This window comes from Cryptotermes secundus, unplaced genomic scaffold (assembly GCF_002891405.2).
Source record: "Cryptotermes secundus unplaced genomic scaffold, Csec_1.0 scaffold286, whole genome shotgun sequence".
NCBI lineage: Eukaryota > Metazoa > Arthropoda > Insecta > Blattodea > Kalotermitidae > Cryptotermes > Cryptotermes secundus.
Window position 1 is genome coordinate 1,922,076 of NW_019736399.1, and position 18,322 is coordinate 1,940,397.

Here is an 18,322-nt window from a genome sequence, read left to right on the forward strand (position 1 = left end):
ATGTTCTATTCTAAATTGTACTTGGTGAATTAGTATTATTAGCGAAAGGGTACACATTTTATGGCTACTAAGTACAAGCTTAATCCACTCATCCGTATTCAAGGAGAGTTCCCTCTTTTCCTCAATTTCTTAAAGGGATTATCTTATTACTTCGTACAATTTGGCAGTACACAACCTTTCATGTCGTTGTGAAATGTTAAGACTAAGTTTATTATTATTTGTTGTTGCAGGAAGGGTAGTTCTGGCCTGTCTTATGCACTGCCACGAACTCAGTACCTTTCTCCCTTGTATTTCTCGCGAGCTAACCCCTTTGAAAAGAAAGTACCTCTTGTCAAACTCTTAGCGAGCTTAAACCTTTCTATGCTTTTTTTTTTGTATTCTGTAGGCAGGCTAAACCCTTTTTTTTTCTGGAGGCCGGATGTCCTCTTTCTTACTGAACCTTTACCTTCTATGAATAATATTAATACTAACGATGCATGTCAATAGTGTGTTGGCCGGGACTCGATCCTAGGGTTGGAAGCCCTTGGACGGCCATAGTATGGCTGTGAGGTTGGTAGTGGTCATGGATGTGACGTGATGTCATTTGAGCATTGAATCTGCACAAGTGCAATGCTAACCCATTGACAAATCTTGAAACCCCATGTTGTATAAAGGCCCGTTCTCCATGTTAACCAAATCCATGTGTTATACTATCTCCTGGGATATGAGATAATGGTAGTCAGAAATTTACCGACTTTTGGAGGCACATAATCTTTGACCCTTAAGATGGGAGCAGTGAGCTCCTCCAAAACATAGGTGAAATCGTACCAATACTTACTTACTTCTTATGGAGCTGAGCCCTTCTTGAGGAGAAGCCAAATCTGCAGCTACTCAGGAACCTGAAGGTTCATTACTGTGTTCACAAGAGCCCTCCACTGGTCTCTATCCTGAGCCAGATCAATCCATCCCATCCCATCTCTCTGAGATCTATTTCAATATTGTCCACCCACCTACACCTTGGTCTTCCCCGTGGTCTCTTTCCTTCTGGCTTTCCCACCAATATCCTATATGCATTCCTTTTCACTCCCATTCATGCTACATGCCCTGCCCACCTCATCCTCCTTGACTTCATCATTCTAATCATTCTTAGAGAAGAGTACAAGTTATGCAATAAAATCATACCAATATATGTGGTTATATCCCAGAAGATTTTATACTGACCACTCTGAAACCATCAGATCTCACTCTGTGGTTGTGTTTGAAATAGAAATGTGAACCAGATTTTCCTATGATCCCCTCATTTCTCCTAGCCAAGGAATGTAACAGAAATGATTGTAATTTCAGGTGAGAACACATGACGTTCTTCTTGAAGCAGACCGGAAAACAAGAAATTGTAAGATGTGGAAAAATTTATGTAGAATTTTTAATAGTTTATGAATAAACAAAAATAAATATTATATATTAATTTGCAGAGATGGAGAGACTTTTCAGTTGCAAACAGTCAATCCTCGTAATTTAAGTGACTCTGAAATCTCTTCACAGGGCTCAAGAAATACTATTTAAGTCAAGTATGACTTAACAACATCCACTTGTCTGTACACAGATTGAAGCTAAAAATATGCTTACCAGCAGTCACTATGAATCCACTTATTTGTGAGTGGGTGACTATATTTCTGGAGCCTTGTCTCTTCCTGTAAATTCCTTTTTGTTATTTACTTGTTGAGATTGATCAGTTTCACACAGAAGACTAGGTCTGGACTCTGAGCTGCAGTTTGCCACTGTGAGACGTTACAGATTCATTCCATATTGCAAGACATTTCATGCATTCTACTTCCTTCATGCTATTTAAAAATTAATAAAGAGAAGGAAGAAAAATTATAATCTAAATGTTGGTAGAACTAGGGCTTATAGTGCTGAAGAATGTTTCCTTCTGTGCCTCTCCCTTTCATATTGTCCTAGTTCAACAGTTTCTGCAAATTTTCCTTTTTGGAAGTACTTAACTGCTGTACAATTTATGATAATTTTATTTCAGAAGATAATATGCAAGTGAGAGGTCTGTTGATATTACTGGCAATGAGAAAGCATAACATACACCTTATACAAACATTTAAACACAAAAGTTCTTGTACTTGTGTTTAATACAGTGGAACCTCACTTAACGAGCACCTCTCATAATGAGTAATTCGCAAAACGAGCAAAACAAATCGTAAAAAAACGACTCGCTTAACGAGTGACGAGATGGGAAGTCCCGGATTGTGCGCTTGCTACATCAGCCTGTGTTTAGCACTCGTTCCGCTAGCATCTTAGTGTCGCTTGTGATCACACATTTTTCCAAACTTGTGTTCAGACATATTATTTATGATTTCTTTTGTGCAAAGTTTAATAACCCTTGAAAAAATGTTCCCGAAGAAAAAGCCGCAAAAGAGAATAAAAATAACCATAGAAATGAAATATAAAATCATTGAAAAGCGAGAACAAGGTGTGAGCATGGCTGATCTAGGACACACATACAATCAGTCTACATCAACGATTTGCACTATCCTCAAGAACAAGGACAAGACTAAGGAGATAGATGCTTCAAAGGGAGTGACAAGAATATCTACGCAATGGTTACGTATTCTCGATGATGTTGAAAGGTTGCTCCTCATATGGATAAACGAAAAGCAATTGCAAGGCAACACTATTAACGAGAACATCATTTGTGAGAAGGCGAAAGTGATTTTCGCTGGCCTCGTTAAGAAGACGCCAGGATCATCAACGGCCGAAGAAGCATTTAAGGAAAACCGTGGGTGGTTCGAGAAATTTAAGAGAAGAACCGGCATCCACAGCATTGTAAGGCACGGTGAAGCAGCAAGCTCCGACACAAAAGGCAGCAGAGAACTTCATCGGCGACTTCAAGAAGCTCGTAGATTCTGAGGGTTACCTGCCGCAATAGGTTTTTAATTGTGACGAGACGGGTCTCTTCTGGAAAAAGATGCCGAAGCGAACCTATATAACAGCAGAGGATTGCATTGCCCGGCCATAAGCCAATGAAAGACCGTCTCACGCTGCTATTTTGTGCCAATGCAAGTGGCAGTTTGAAAATTAAACTGTTGCTTGTTTACCATTCAGAAACTCCATGAGTCTTCAAGAAGTGTAAAGTCCAGAAGAGCAGGCTAAATGTGATGTGGAGGTCCAACAGCAAGGCTTAGGTGACACATGACCTCTTTACTGATTGGATCAATGAAGTGTTTGGTCCTTCTGTAAAAAAATACTTGCTTGAGATGAATCTGTTACTCCATGTCTTACTTGTTATGGACAGTGCTCCTGCCCATCCTCCAGACCTACAAGCTGACCTCCTTGAAGAATTTAAATTCATCAAGATCCAGTTTCTGCCTCCCAACACCACTCTGTTACTCCAGCCTATGGACCAGCAGGTTATTTCTAACTTTAAGAAGCTGTACACTAAAGCACTCTTCGAGCGTTGTTTTGAGGTGACTGAAGGGAGCAATCTCACTCTCAGAGAGTTTTGGAAATATCACTTCCACGTCGTTGCCTGCCTCAAGATGATCAAAAAGGCATGGGAAGGGGTTACCAAGAAAACCCTCACTTCTGCTTGGAAGAAGCTTTGGCCGGAGAGCATTGTCGAATGTGACTGAGGGGTTTGAGATAGTACCTGTGGAGTCTGTAGTCAACGAGATTGTGTCTTTGGCCAAGATCATGGGGCTGGAGGTGGATAACAATGATATCGATGAGCTTGTGCAAGAGCACAGCCAAGAGCTGACCACCGAAGAGCTTATGGAGTTGCATTGTGTTTCAGCAACAATCTTCTGGTGCAATAAGAGAAATGCTGAAAGCATGGGAAACTGTTGCATCGTACATTGAGAAGCATCACCCTAATAAGGCAATGGCTATGCGCACTACAAATTTATATAATGATAATGCTGTGTCGCATTTTCACCAAATTTTGAAGCATCGGCAAAAACAAATGTCTCTAGACAAATTATAGACCAATGTCATTGTTGATAACCTTTTCTAAGTTGCTTAAAAGATTGATGTATAATAGGATAAAGCAGCACATAAATGCAATCTACACCTTAACTAATCATATCTTAAAAACCTTAGATCAGCATAAACAAATATTAGGAATTTTTTGTGATCTAACAAATGCGTTTGATTGTGTCATTCATGATATTCTTCTGAGCAGATTGGTTGTCTGTGGTATTTGTGGTAAAATCATAATATGGATTAAGTCCTCTCTGGAGGGTAGGAAACAGAGAGTTGAATTGTACAATACTGAGAAAGGGAAAATTTGTTCAGGTTGGAAAACTGTTAAATGTGGAGTGGCGCAGGGATTGATATTGGTTCCCTTGCTGTTTCTGTTATATTAATGATTTATCACTAGGTCTAAATACCAATATCAAGTTATTGTTGTATGCGGATGATACAGGTGTAGTATTAGTATCGGGTGATAATATCCAGGATATCCAAACAAAATTGAGACATGTGTTAAATTCCTTAAATCTTTGGTTTACAAGTAATGGCCTGTCTTTAAATATGAAGAAAACTAAAGTGTTAAAATTTGAAACAATTAATCATGGAAATATGACAATGTAACTGCAGTATAAAAATTAGGTATTATATGATGCAATAAATATCAAATTTTTCGACCTTGAAATAAGTTTTTAAACTGGAAAACACATGTTAAAGTAATGTTACCCAGATTGGGCAAGACATGCTTCACATTAAGTAATATAAAGTTGTACAGTAATATTGAAACACTTAGGATGATATATCATGCATATTTTCATTCAGTCATGAGGTATGGGACAGTTTTCTGGGGTAACTCACCAGATGCTAAGAAGATTTTTCTCTTACAGAAGAGAACTGTTAAGGTGATGATGGGATTGAAACAAAGAGATACATGCAGGCCGGTATTAAAAAACTAAACATTAACATTGGCCTCCCAATATATATTATGATGAAGAAAGCAGTCTTCTGGGATTTGGCACCGTGTATATGTGGTGTTAACCGACGTTTCGGAGGAACGTATCGCCTCCATCTTCAGGGTAGAAGAAAAAATATAAGAAATCTGCAAGCGAAGAGACCGTGAGAACCGGTAAAAGCAGTTGCTTTTACCAGTTCCTCCGAAACGTCGGTTAACACCACATATACACGGTGCCAAATCCCAGAAGACTGCTTTCTTCATAGTCACCGCCGTGAAAGCCTCAAATCTTACATATATTATGATCTTTATGATAAGTAATCTTGAATATTTTATTTTTAATGATGCACTCCATAATAAGACCACATGACACAGAGGGGATTTACAAGTATTTCAGTCACATTTAGCAGTAAGGCCAAAAGGAGTTTATTATGTGTGTGTTAAAATTTTCAACAGTTTGCTTCTATGTAAGAGATTTGGTACAAGACAGGAAACTTTTCCTAGGAAAACTAAAAGAAATATTAATCAATAATTCGTTTTATTAATTTGATGAATTTTTGCTTTATTGTAAGGATTTATAGTCAGAAATATGTTTATTTAGGTATATTTCATTATATTACTGTGCAATTTATATCTAAATATGTGACAACTATAGTTCTTCATTGCATGCATATGAAGAAGGAGAATTATTATGTATTGCTAATTATCTTGTTGGTGTAATTGTATGTGTAACATTGTATCTATTTAATTGAGGTATTCAGTTTAGATTTTAACTGTGGTCGAATTGATGTCTATATGATTTATCTGTGATTGTCTCATGACTTGTTGCTTGACAGGTTTTATATTCAGTGCCAGTTGCACACTTATGAATACTCTGAAACGCTGATGTATGTATGTGGAACCCTTATGAGTTTTCATGATTAATATATGCTTATTCAGCATTTCCTTTCCTGGTCATGTGGTTGTTAAACTCTCTTCATCAACTGTTCTCCTTACTGGGAGCCAGAATAGCTCAGTCGGTATAGTGATTGGCAAATTGGCTAGGGAATTGGAATTTGATTCCCAGCAGAGATAGTAGATTTTTCTTTTCTCCATAGGGTCCAGACCGACTCTGGGGCGAGCCCATCCTCATATCCAGTGGATATGAGGGACTTTTTCCCCAGGGGTGAAGTGGCAGGACATGAAGCTGGTCACTCATCTTTGTCTAGAGCTGAGGTTACAAATGGCGGAACTATAGTTTCATTCCCCCATGTATCTTCATGGTGTTGTGCTTAATTAATTAGGCACAAGGAAGACGTTTTTATCCTTATTTTTTCTTCACCATGTTGTTGCTAAAAATTCTTCCATCTCTTTTCATGGCCAGTTGGTTGCCACAACAATTTTCAGCACCCTGTTTCATTTGCCATATGTTCACTGAAACATTTTTGTCACCTTTTCTCATGTCCTTTGATTGTCAAAAGTATTTTCATCACCTCTCTTCAATAAACACGTGATCACTCCCCATTGGATAGCACCCAGTCATGTCTTCCCACTCCCTGCCAGCTGTGAAAGCTACTAAGAGCTGCAACCCCCCCCTCCCCCCTGCAAGTCATTAACTCAGAAGATGGCACCTGGAATGTTTTGCCAAAACACTGGAAAACCTTCAACACTAAGTGGAATATCCTGAAAGCTGAAGTTATTAAGTACAAAATGCAGACAGTTTTACAGTTCTGGATGCACTCAGAAAAATGTCAAGTGCTACGAGTAAGTTGAAGTCAAGGATGAGAATGAATGCAGTGTGAATATGCCATATATCTTCAACCAGCTTAATGGCGTGTGATCCATGTGTATTCTTGATAGATTTGTCTCAGAATCAGGGGTGAAGATGAGTGTTTTGCTTTCATTTTGCTACAAGCAATTGTCATATAAATGTGAGCTTTAAAGTGGTAAATTGTTTCATTAACTGAGAGCCTATTAACTTCACAAGGACTTTACATACACTAACATTCATAAATATATTAGATCCTGCGACCACCCCACTTAAATAAGGCGATAAGTATCTATGTAATAGAGATATTTGATATGATAAAATGAGGTTTTAATTTCTTGGACTGTTAACTTCTAGGAATATGTAGGTCCTTAACTGAAACATTCAGATGGTAGCCAACACTCTGTGATAATCTGTGCAAATGCTTCTCATGTCAGTAAGTTCTATGAAAGGAAATAAAACAGCACAAGATAGGCACAGTCCATTTTGTGACATAGCAGACGTTTGTGGATGTGATTACTATATACTTGGAAGATACCCAGTTTGAATAATGTTTGCACCTGTTAATCAACATAAGATTTTATAACAGCTTTCCTCACTTCCTCTGAAGGAATACTGAACTGATCCAGTACTAGAAAGTCTACAGTAAGTAAACTAGTAGTTTATGTAACATCGTTATGTACATTTAGAAAGATAATAAATAAAAATACTTTGGTGAGTTGGGTTTGAGATCCCAGGTCTCATATACTGAGTATGTTTTAAGTTGGTTTCTTATGTCTCAAGCAGAATAAATATAGGAAATTATATACATTTGACTTGTTTTCATTTTACAAACCATTATCAAACGTTCCCCTCATTCCATTTTATGATTTCTTTCTCATCATAGAAATTCAGAATCCATCATATGCACTGTCAGTAAATCGATCAAAGGATAGTATCATAATTTGTACAGCAAAGGCAAGGAATTTTATTATGAAGCAGAAATAAGTAATAAACCTATGAAGAAGCATCTTGTGAAATAATCCAAATGCTGAAAGCAGTTTGCAGTTACCCCTCTTCTGTTTCATCATTCCCATTGCTTTTATGACCCTGGTTCTAATTGTAATTACAGTAGCCCAGAGCACAAGATGCTGATTGTTACTTTCATTTATTGCTTGTAGATACTGAGACAGAAATGAATGAAAGCACTAAGAGTATTTTCTGGTGTATAAATTGCATAATGGTTTAGGGAGGAGAAATTAAGAATACTTCTGTGCATATAGAAGAGAAATGTAATGGTGTGATGAAAACTCTGAAATTACACAATTCTTGGTTACTGTAACAAGGAATTATCTAACATTAAACACATTGCATGGATGTAAGTTATGTGATAGGTTACAAACAAGTGAGCAAATTTTTTTTCAGTGTATCGTGCCTGTTCTGTGAATATTTGTGATATTCTGATATGGGTATGGAAGTGTAGTGTACTGTGTAATGGAGATAGTTTATGATTAATTGATTGTGTTATTTGTGGGAGATGGTGATAAATATCGGCCTTGACGTATGATTTGATAACACAAAGGACCGGAAGTAAATGTGGCAGTAGAAAGGGACGTTAATGGTGCAGAAGTTTATGTAACAAATTATGAAATTCCTTTTGAGTTCTTAATTTCAGTTACAGTAGTTTATTATTTAATATGAATTAATTTTAACAAAATTGTGCATTTCTTTAAAAGGGCTGTAAACAATTGAGTGTTACATAATGAAAAAATCAACTGAACAAACTAAAATTTATCTCATTTTAAACTTTGCTTTATGATATATAAGATGTACTGTGATTTTTAGGACCGTTATCAAGGAACAGAACTGCTTCTGGGAAATAGAGTTATCTGTAATATCTCCAGTGGATTTTGTTGTAGCATTTTGGTATTTGGAGCCAAGTAGACTGAGCAAGAGGAAGGATTACAGGAAGTTCCATCCGTTCATATCAGTTATCTCTGTGGCTTGGCTTTGTGCAAGACTGCCCTTAAGCAGGCAGTGGTCTCTGCTGCATATTCTTACATACTCAACATGTTACCATATGAATTCTAACAATAAAGTGCAGTATTATTCAAGGGTGGAAATGGGAAAATAAATTAAGGATGGAAAACATGTGAATAGAAATTCTTTAACTTATAAACCTGAGTATAATTGCTGACAAAGGTCCAGTAAGAGTTAACAGTCAAATTATCAATAGCAGTGGTACTTTTGAAATAAAAAAAATATCACTATTGTGTATGTATATATTAGTTGTGTGTTACAGTAAGAGTACAAACAATTAAGGGCTTAATGTATAATTTATATATATATGTAATTTATTTGTTGTGACCCTTCGTAATGGAAGCATATTTAGCTTAAATATAAAACTACCATTGTTGATAAATGACTTAATATAATTAATATGTATTTAATTTATTTATTGTGACCATAATGCAAACTTATTTAGCTTAAACATAAAGCTGCCACTGTTTTTTTTATTGCTAGTGGGGTGGGCCTAAGTCCCTTGTACTTTGGCCATTTCTGGTCTATTGTACCAGCCCCAGATGATAGGTGTGGGTGATTGTGGATTGGCAGGGGAAACCGAAGTACTTGGAGAAAACCTGCCCCAGCGCCACTTTCTCTACTACAAATCTCACATGACCAGACCTGGGATTGAACCTGGGCCGCTGCGGTGGGAAGCCAGCGACTAACTGCTTAAGCTATGGCGCATCCCAGCTGCCACTGTTGATAAATTACCAAAGATTTAAATGGTAGATCAAATTATAGAGCAAATAAATGAATACAATAAATTGTATTAATATCTTAATCAGTGGCTTTTCAGCCAGTAGGTAAGCTGGCAAGGAATGCATACAGACAGACATGTCCAGGATCAAGTCATACAGTTCCTAGTACACTGTATGTTTCGACCCTACAGGTAACACCAGACATAAAGAGTACCAGTGGACTGGGTAAAGTTGTGCTTAATTAAACACTGTGCCATAAAGACATGGTGAAATAGAGATAAAGGTCCACCATTACTGACTTGTGCGCCCTGACTGCTTTGCCTTTGGAGACATTGCCCTTGGTACCTACTGGATAGGAGGCTGGTTGGGCTTTAGAGTCGGTCTTTAACCAAGAGGTTAGTCCAGTTGATGTAATGACTAGATTATGTGCTGACAACCCAGGGACTGAGAGTTATATCAGAGGCAAGAGATATTTCACTTCTCCAAAGGAACCACACTGGCTCTGGTACCCACAGTCTCCAGTATAATGTGTATTTGAGATGTTACCCAGAAATAAAGCAGTCGGAATTTGCAATCTAGTGTCAATGTTAAGAATGTGTGGCGTTATACTTCCAATCCCCATACGTCATTTTACATGTTGCCAAATTAAGCGCAGAGGTTATTTGTTTATTTTAATTATAATGGAAGCAACATAATGTATCATAAACAAAGCACAATACAGACATTGGTCTGATACGTGGTATTACTTGTTGCATATGGAATATTATTAATAGCTGATACAGACGTGGAGAATTAGGAGTGGAATCTGGTGGGGCGGAGGGGAAAGAGACTGCACGCCATTAACCTCCATCATACAGTACCCAGTTGCCAGTCGACCGGCCTCGTTGTAGTGAGTGGAGCTTGTATTCCTGCATCTGGTGTTCTAGTTATATCGTACCACCGTTTGTGCATTTGTTTGCGTGGCGAAAGGAGAGCCGTCAATTGTCGCAGGTATCATGAACCGTTTTCTGCTTGTGATTGCCTTAAATCAGTCTTAAATTGAAATAGTGTAGTTTTTATTTTAATGTAATGTTGGCATGCGTGTTAACTTCCGTTTTGAAATATTTTGGCTCCAATGTGATTAAAAAAGGCGCGTGTGAGTTCGTAGTTTCGTGATGTCACGTATTGTGATGTGTGGAAGCCTAGGGATGTGCAAATTTCTGGTAATTAGTCTTGGCTAGTTCACTTTCGAATTGTGGCCACAGCGTCATAAACTGAAGACCGTGCACTAGAAAGCAGTCGAATTGAAACAAAATCTTGAAGTCACGGAGGAGAGTGCGTGTGCAGGTTTTACTTTTATCAGTTGCCATATCGCAGTATTTTAAAACGTAAAGTAAGCTTCCCGATTTATGAGGCAGTTCACGTATCTGGTATGTGCAAGTTAATTATTATGAGTTTAATACCAAACCACTTTGTATTTTAAGCGTGTGGCTGTTGTTAGGCCTATGCATTGTAAAGTCCTATACCTCATTTTCTCGTGTAGTAACTGCATGTGATCCGATAAAAGTTTTCTTTTACATATATCGGTCATTGATTTCAAAACCAATTTCAAACGTTATAATCTGTTTTTATCAGCAGGCTTGGTTACTAGTTACATTAATTTATCCACCCCTATTTTTTTTTTCGCGGAACCGTGATAGCACAGTCGGTATGGTAACTGGCTACGGGCTGGACGACCGCGGGTTCTGAGATCGAGTCCCGGTTGGAGCAAGAATTTTCTCTTCTTCACGTCGTCCAGACTGGCTCTGGAGCCCAACTAGCCTATCCAGTGGGCATCGGGGGCTCTTTCCTCAGGGGTAAATGGGCCGAGGCGTGAAACTGACCACTCACCTCCTAACTGTTGTCGCGGTCATAGAAACGTGGATCTATATACACCCACTACGACATTACCTCTTTATGGCGTAGTGGGTAATTAGTTAAGCATAGGGACAACTTTATATTTTTCTCTTCGTCCGTAGTTGAACACTTACGCCCTCATGTATATCTTGTATGTTGGTACCCATGTTCCGTGGTAGTTGTGAATGGAATGTCGGCAGTGTCAACAGTGGTTCATTCATCCGTAGTTGAACAGTCACACCTGCTAGTATGATCTGTGTAAGCAAGTTGAGTGTTGGTATCTCTTGTGACCTGGTGGTGTTGTATAGAGTGTCAAGAATGTCAAAAGTAAGGCGAAAATCGACACGTGAATGTCCAGCATCTGTTAGCAAGTGGATTGTGCCCTGAGCAGTGTACATGCAGAAGTGCCGGACCGGAATTCAAAATGGAGTGGTGAGTACAGATGTGCGTAGGCAGATATTTGAGATCGTGGGACTTGCTATCTGTTTACGTCTACTTAGGTCTATGGGCTGAAGCTAAGAGGGAGGAAGCCGTGCTCGTGTAGGTTTCCTTTCTCTGCCGTGTGCAAACATAACTTGGCCAGTTTGACCACAGCACGTGTGGGTGATAGAAGGTCCGGTCAGCAGTTTAACAACATAGCTTAACCATTTCTTAACCGTGCCTACCGCACTTTATAGCGACTTGCGCCTTTCAAACCTCCATTCGACTATGGCAGGCGGTGGTTAATGGGAAGTTATGTACACTTTATGACGTCTCCTTCCAAGAATGTTCCATATTTATTTGGGCATAAATTGAGAGTAGCCGGAGTAGCGTAGTCTGTGTAGCGACTGGCTACGGGCTGCACGACTAAGGGGTCGGAGTTCGAGTCCCTGTAGGGTCAAAACATTTTCACTTATACATTTCGTCCAGACCGGTTCTGGGGTCCACCCAACCTCCTATCCAGTGGATACCGAGGGCTGTTTCCACGGGGGTAAAGCGACCGGGGCGTGAAGCTGACCACTCACCTCCAACTGGTGCCGAGGTCAAGAAAATATGGATCTATACATCGACTGCCCCATACGCCTTCATGGCGTATTGCTTAATTAGTTAAGTACAGGGACAACTTTACCTTTATAAAAATGATGAGACTACTCTTACAAACAGAAAACGAACTCCGTGGCCTGTAGTCCGCAAGCGAACTATACCGACCGAGTGACCGCCGCTTGTCGACGAAGTTAGTGCCAAATTTTGCGGATAGAGGGTGTCACGTGGTCAGCGCAACGGATCCTCACGGCCGTTAATTTCGGTTTTCTAGACCGGAGCCGCTATTTCCTTGAAATAGCTCCTCAGTTATTCTCACGAGGCTGAGTGATGAGAAAACACCGGTATTAATTTCGTGTCAGTCTGACTGAAACTTAAAGCGCATGTGTTAAACCAAACAATTTCGATCGAACTTAGTGCGGTAGACGTGCATTGAATTCTCCCGAGACATTTTTATTTCGTTTTAATTTCAATGCGTTTAAGGGTCACTTTACGTTGGATCATAAATTAAGAGTTTAGTGGCGTCTTAGCGGGTCCTTTTGGTAGGGAACCCTTAAGGAAAGAGACCATTAGGAAGCCCTAGACGTAGATGAGAGGATAATATTAAAATAGATCTTGGAGAAATACGATGAGGAGTGTGGGCTAGATTCATCTGTCTCAGGAGAGAGAGGCCAGTGGCAGGCTGATGTCAACACGATAATGAACCTTGGGGTGGATATTTCTTGAGTGGCTAACCAGCTATTGGCTTCTCAAGAAGGACACAGCACTGTGGAATTATTTCATTGCACACACTTTGACTAGACTTGGTATAGATTCCTTGTTATTCAAGCGTTACAATCTCTAAGTTATATTCACTAAATTTATTTTAGGGGCGCTTTGAATTAAGTGCCGAAACCAACCTAATTTATGTCTACATCGTATGTTTTGCAAACGTAAGAATGCCTGGGTTTTATTCAGCCCAGTTCTTTTTGAGGCCTGTTACTCGAGTTTCTGGATGTAAACCATAAAATAAAGATATCTTATACACTATGTAAGATTTGAGGTTTTCACGGTGGTGACTATGAAGAAAGCTGTTTTCTGGAATGTGGCGTCGTGTAGATATTGTGTTAACCGACGTTTCGGGGGAACGTATCGTCTCCATCTTCAGGGTAGAAGAAAAAGAAATCCTCACGCTGGTTCGCTCGCGGATTTCTTTCTTTCTTTCTTTCTTTCTTTCTTTTTCATGTCTTATACACCATTTTCATGAAAACGGATTTGGAGAAAATTGTTACACTGGTGATACCCCTCACACCAGCTTTTCTCAAATCATGTAACCAGACTCCTCCTGTTAATCTTCCTTTAAGCTGATATCCATTCAGTTTAAAAGCAACGTATCCACAGGTGTGGCCGAACACATAGTAGAATTGTCAGAACTTGGGAAGAACAGCTGTGGGTTGGATGACGTAGGTATTCACGTGCCTACGTTCCACGCAACATACTTTTTTTTAATCCGTTGATAAGAATGCGGATTTGATAGTATTTATTTTTCTCGCAAGCCACGCTAATGCTTTAAAAGAGCCGCCCTCAGCTCGGGAGCCATAGGTTGGGTACATATGGGCGTATACCTTTTAATAGGCAGTAAACAGACATTGTGCATACAGGAAGCACACCTTTTTAATTCTGTCACCAAGGCTGAATTTGTTTTCTTTTATTGGCTGCTGCTATTTCAGTTACAAACTGTATTCTTTAGCCATTGCACGTCATATGGAAGCACGGTGTACACTGAGGCAAAATTGCCTTCTGCTTGATTAGTAAACTTCTCGCCATGACAAGTCGGGGAGTGGAGGTATAGCTCCACCATTGTTGACCTTCGCTCTAGATGGAGGTGAGTGGTGATTTTCACGCCCCGACCGCTTTACCGCAAGGGAAAGAGACGCCAGTACCTATTGGTAGGAAGCTGAGTGGGTCCCACAGCCAGTTTGGACTCTGTGGTGCAGATGTCAGCTTTTTATAGGTTTCAGAAATACTCTGTACTTCATGCTAAAATTATTATATGTGTGAGCTCTGCACTGTAGCTCAGTGACTACGGGCTGTACGTCTGAAATGGAATTCCCAGAAGGGGAACGGACTCGGGTCTGCAACGCATTCAGAACAACTGGATCCCACACAGCTCCCTGTGCAAGTGATCCCCGGGAGTATTTCTCAAGACATGTTGCAGTCGGAGCGTGAAGCTGACTAGTCCCATCAATTATCGAGGTTTTACCTCGGGGGATCGCGGAAGCGCGGTTGGTTGAGGCACTATGCTACAAACCGGAAGGTCGCGGGTTCGGTTATCAATGAACTCGTTACATTTTTCAATTGATGTAATCCTTCCAGCCACACAATGGCCCTATGATCGACTCAGCAAGTAACATAAATGAATACCAGGAATATTCCTGGAGGTAGAGGACGGCCGGAGAGTGAGGCAAACAACTTCACCGCCATCTGTGAACTGATTATCTAGAGAAAATGTGGGAGCCTCAACGTCTCACAACCCTATGGGCCTTCACGGCCTGCTACAGGGATAGTTTTACCTTTTAACCTTTATTTGTAAAGCCACAATTAATTAAATTTCTGTTTTACTGCTGATCAGTTTTATGTCATTAATCTTTCGGAACATCAAATAAATCCAGACGAGAGGGGTCGCTGCTTCTTAACGATATATCGATTTTATATCGACTGCAGCTGTCATATGGCGTTGAGTTATGTGTGAGCATTGCGTTTAGTGTCATGGTATTTGGTCGGAGAGACTGAGAGAAACCCCAAAAATATGTCATTCGTAGTATGCAATGGGTTGCAGTACCTAAAATAGGCAGATTTTAATTATGACCTTTGTGTACAATAGGAGATATAAAGGCTTGTTCGTTTGAAAACACGGCCAGATAGCCAGAGCCTATTTTCGTTTGCGTACAGTAAGTTATCAGGGTCCGTGACATTTAGAAGTCATGGCAGCAGATTACAGGAAGAGAGATCATTCCTCATGACGTATCTTGTGTTTTCTGTCCAATGCAGAGGAAATAATTTAGATTGCATCTCAGATCCAGATTCTAGTTGTTTCTTAACCTTTAAAGACCGAATTTTTTCCAAACTAAATATAAAAAATATAAATATAAAAAATATAAAAACACACTGTGTCTCCGCTACAAGGACCACCCGGTTAATGCTGTTTAGGAAAACGTTCGATGCTTATTGTGAGAACCATATTAAGCACACAAACACACTGTGCGGGCAGAATGCAGAATTCTACTATGTTAAACCAGGTCGTGCATATAGTAACCATTAGGCTTTAAAAGGTTAAGAAGTGGTCAGGGAACCGTTACCGGTCGACGCCTAAAAAGTGAATACCTTCTTAACCACGTGAGCGATAATCGCCTTCTCGAGGACTGTGCTCCATGGTTGGTTAATTATTAACTATTTTTTTTAATGCTAGTGGGGTGGGACTAAGTCCCTTGTACTGCGGCCACTTCTGGCCAATTGTACCAGCCCCAGATGATAGGTGAGGGTGATTGTGGAGCAATTGGTGGAATGAAGATTGGCAGGGGAAACCGAAGTACTCGGAGAAAACCTGCCCCAGCGCCACTTTGTCCAACACAAATCCCACTTGACCAGACCCGGGATCGAACCCGGGCCGCCGCGGTGAGAAGCCAGCGACTAACCGCTTGAGCTATGGCGCGGCCCAATCCCAAAGTTACTTCCGCTATTGGGCTCGATGATTTTAGCATGGAGTTTGTAATTCGTTAAGCTCTTAATGTACAGTAATGTACACATACTTTGTTTGCTCATTTTCTTTCCATTCTGCATGTCCAGTGTTTGCTAGGAATCTGCATGTGTGTATAATGCATGAAGCTATGTCCACCGTTATTTTCTTCGCTACGCAACGGAATACATGTTAACGCATAAGATTCGGTATTTACAAGACTTATCACCCTGCGGCGCCACTGGAGTGTGTAATGTGAAAGATGTTTAATACGACATTCTCAGAAAATGAATGTAAATGATAAATTAAAATTTATGTAATAACTGGTGAGTATGTTACTGCGGCGCACTCATGTGATAGACGGGAGGTTAAAGGTGTGCCTCTGTTATGTATAGTGTTTATTAAATTTATTAAGGCACATACTACAGATTAGTCTAAAATACACACCATTCCAAACGGTAAATAGATGTGTCATACAAGAAATAACTAATTTGAGTCTCGACACAGTTTATTTGAACACAAATCTCGTGAGGAGCTTTTGCCTTCACAAATATAAACATTCTTGAAGAAAGCAGTCTTCTGGGATTTGGCACCGTGTATATGTGGTGTTACCCGACGTCTGCTTTTACCGGTTCTCACGGTCTCTTCGCTTGCAGATTTCTTATATTTTTTCTTCTACCCTGAAGACGGAGGCGATACGTTCCTCCGAAACGTCGGTTAACACCACATATACACGGTGCCAAATCCCAGAAGACGGCTTTCTTCATAGTCACCGCCGTGAAAGCCTCAAATCTTACATAAACATTCTTCATACAAAATTTGTGAAAGGTAAAAGGTATCCCTGTAACAGGTCGTGAAGACCCATGGGGTTGTGAGACGTCGAGGCTCCTGCATTTTATCTAGATAATCGGCTCACAGATTGCGGTAAGGTTGTCAGCCTTACGCGCCGGCCACACTTTACCCCACAGGAAGATTCCTGGTACTCATTTCTGTTAGAGGCTGAGTCGACCCTAGGGTCATAGTGCGGCTGGAAGGATTAGGGCAATTAAAAAAATATCCAACACATCGGGACTGGAACCTGCGACCTTCCGGCTTGTAGCATAGTGCCTCAACCTACTACGCTACCGCGGAAAAAATATTTGTAGAAAGATTTAAAGTGTTTGAATCTGAAGGATTTAGTTCATATGTTTCTCAACCAGTGGCACTGCTCCCGCTGGTGTGACTTCTCGTTTGGCTGTTTGGGACGTCAGATATATAAAAGAAAACAACGCACATTAATGATTAATATAACACTAAAATGTACATAATTTGAAACACTTTTTGAGAGAGAAGAAGCTTTGCGTTTGTAGTCGGTGAAGAGTTGATTAACAAAATGACCAATGGGACGCAAGATAAAGAGATTAGAAGATCACTGGCCTGTGCAGTGTATATATATACTCCCACTTATGCGCAGTCGATGATGAACATCACTTAAGATAAAAACAACATGAAGGTTTTGTATCTGAAATTCTTGTAGTAATTTTTGATTCAAATCAGTTAGGCCCTTCTGTTACGAATTTATGTTTCTTTTTCAAATATGACGAGAATGTACGCAGCAATGCGCGTAGGCCTAACCGTGTGGTAGATTCGCCTTAATAATCTGAACACTGACCTACATGCTTCACCAATCAACCACACCGCGCATGCCTTTTCACGAAGAGCATAGATACGAAAACGCGGCATATAAATCGCTTTCAGGACGTTCATATCGTAGCGTTACAGCTCACGTAATTTTAGAGCACCGATAATACACGTATGGAACCCTGATTGATAGTTTTCGTGCTGTTATGCCGAGTCCACTTTGCTTATTCCTCAAAAGGACAAAGTTAGCTAAGCTGTACGGTTGAAGCAGCCGAAGGCTTGTTATACAGGGTGATTCATTTGGTGGAGGTCTCGGATTAGTAAATATGAATGATTCAACAATTTACAAAAAATAACTTCGATAGTTGTGGATGTAATCGGATATGCTGAAATTAGTTTCTCCCTGCTTCGAGACACATGCCGAAACGTCTTCAGTTTCATCTGCCATACCGGCCGAGATGCTCACTAACATGGAACGTCACATCAACCTTTGTCTTCATGTGGAGGGAGAACAATGTCAGCATCTCATGTAATCCTATTACCTTTATATCTACCATGGTATGTAGTCGCCATATTCCATTTTCATCATATAATTACTAATATGAGGTCTCTTCTGGGCGAATGATGCTGTATCAGCTGAGTCTTGAAGGTTTTTCTCACCATGTTGTAAAACGTTCTTTTTGAATGATACATTGGACATC

The 18,322-nt window shown here is 39.9% G+C and overlaps 1 protein-coding gene and 1 long non-coding RNA gene across 2 annotated transcripts in view; both read left to right on the top strand.

The window, feature by feature from the left end:
- LOC111869849 overlaps positions 1–1,455 on the top strand; it is a 6,681-nt gene extending 5,226 nt beyond the window's left edge. The window contains exon 3 of the long non-coding RNA XR_002843747.2: positions 1,324–1,455. This is a non-coding gene — a long non-coding RNA (uncharacterized LOC111869849). The remainder of the gene's footprint in view (positions 1–1,323) is intronic.
- An 8,812-nt stretch (positions 1,456–10,267) lies between these two features.
- The window catches only part of LOC111869848, a 365,921-nt gene continuing 357,866 nt past the window's right edge, over positions 10,268–18,322 (top strand). The window contains exons 1-2 of the mRNA XM_023861680.2: positions 10,268–10,381; positions 11,389–11,698. Of these exons, the coding sequence (XP_023717448.1) occupies positions 11,691–11,698 (8 nt within the window). The 5' untranslated portion in view covers positions 10,268–10,381; positions 11,389–11,690. The remainder of the gene's footprint in view (positions 10,382–11,388; positions 11,699–18,322) is intronic.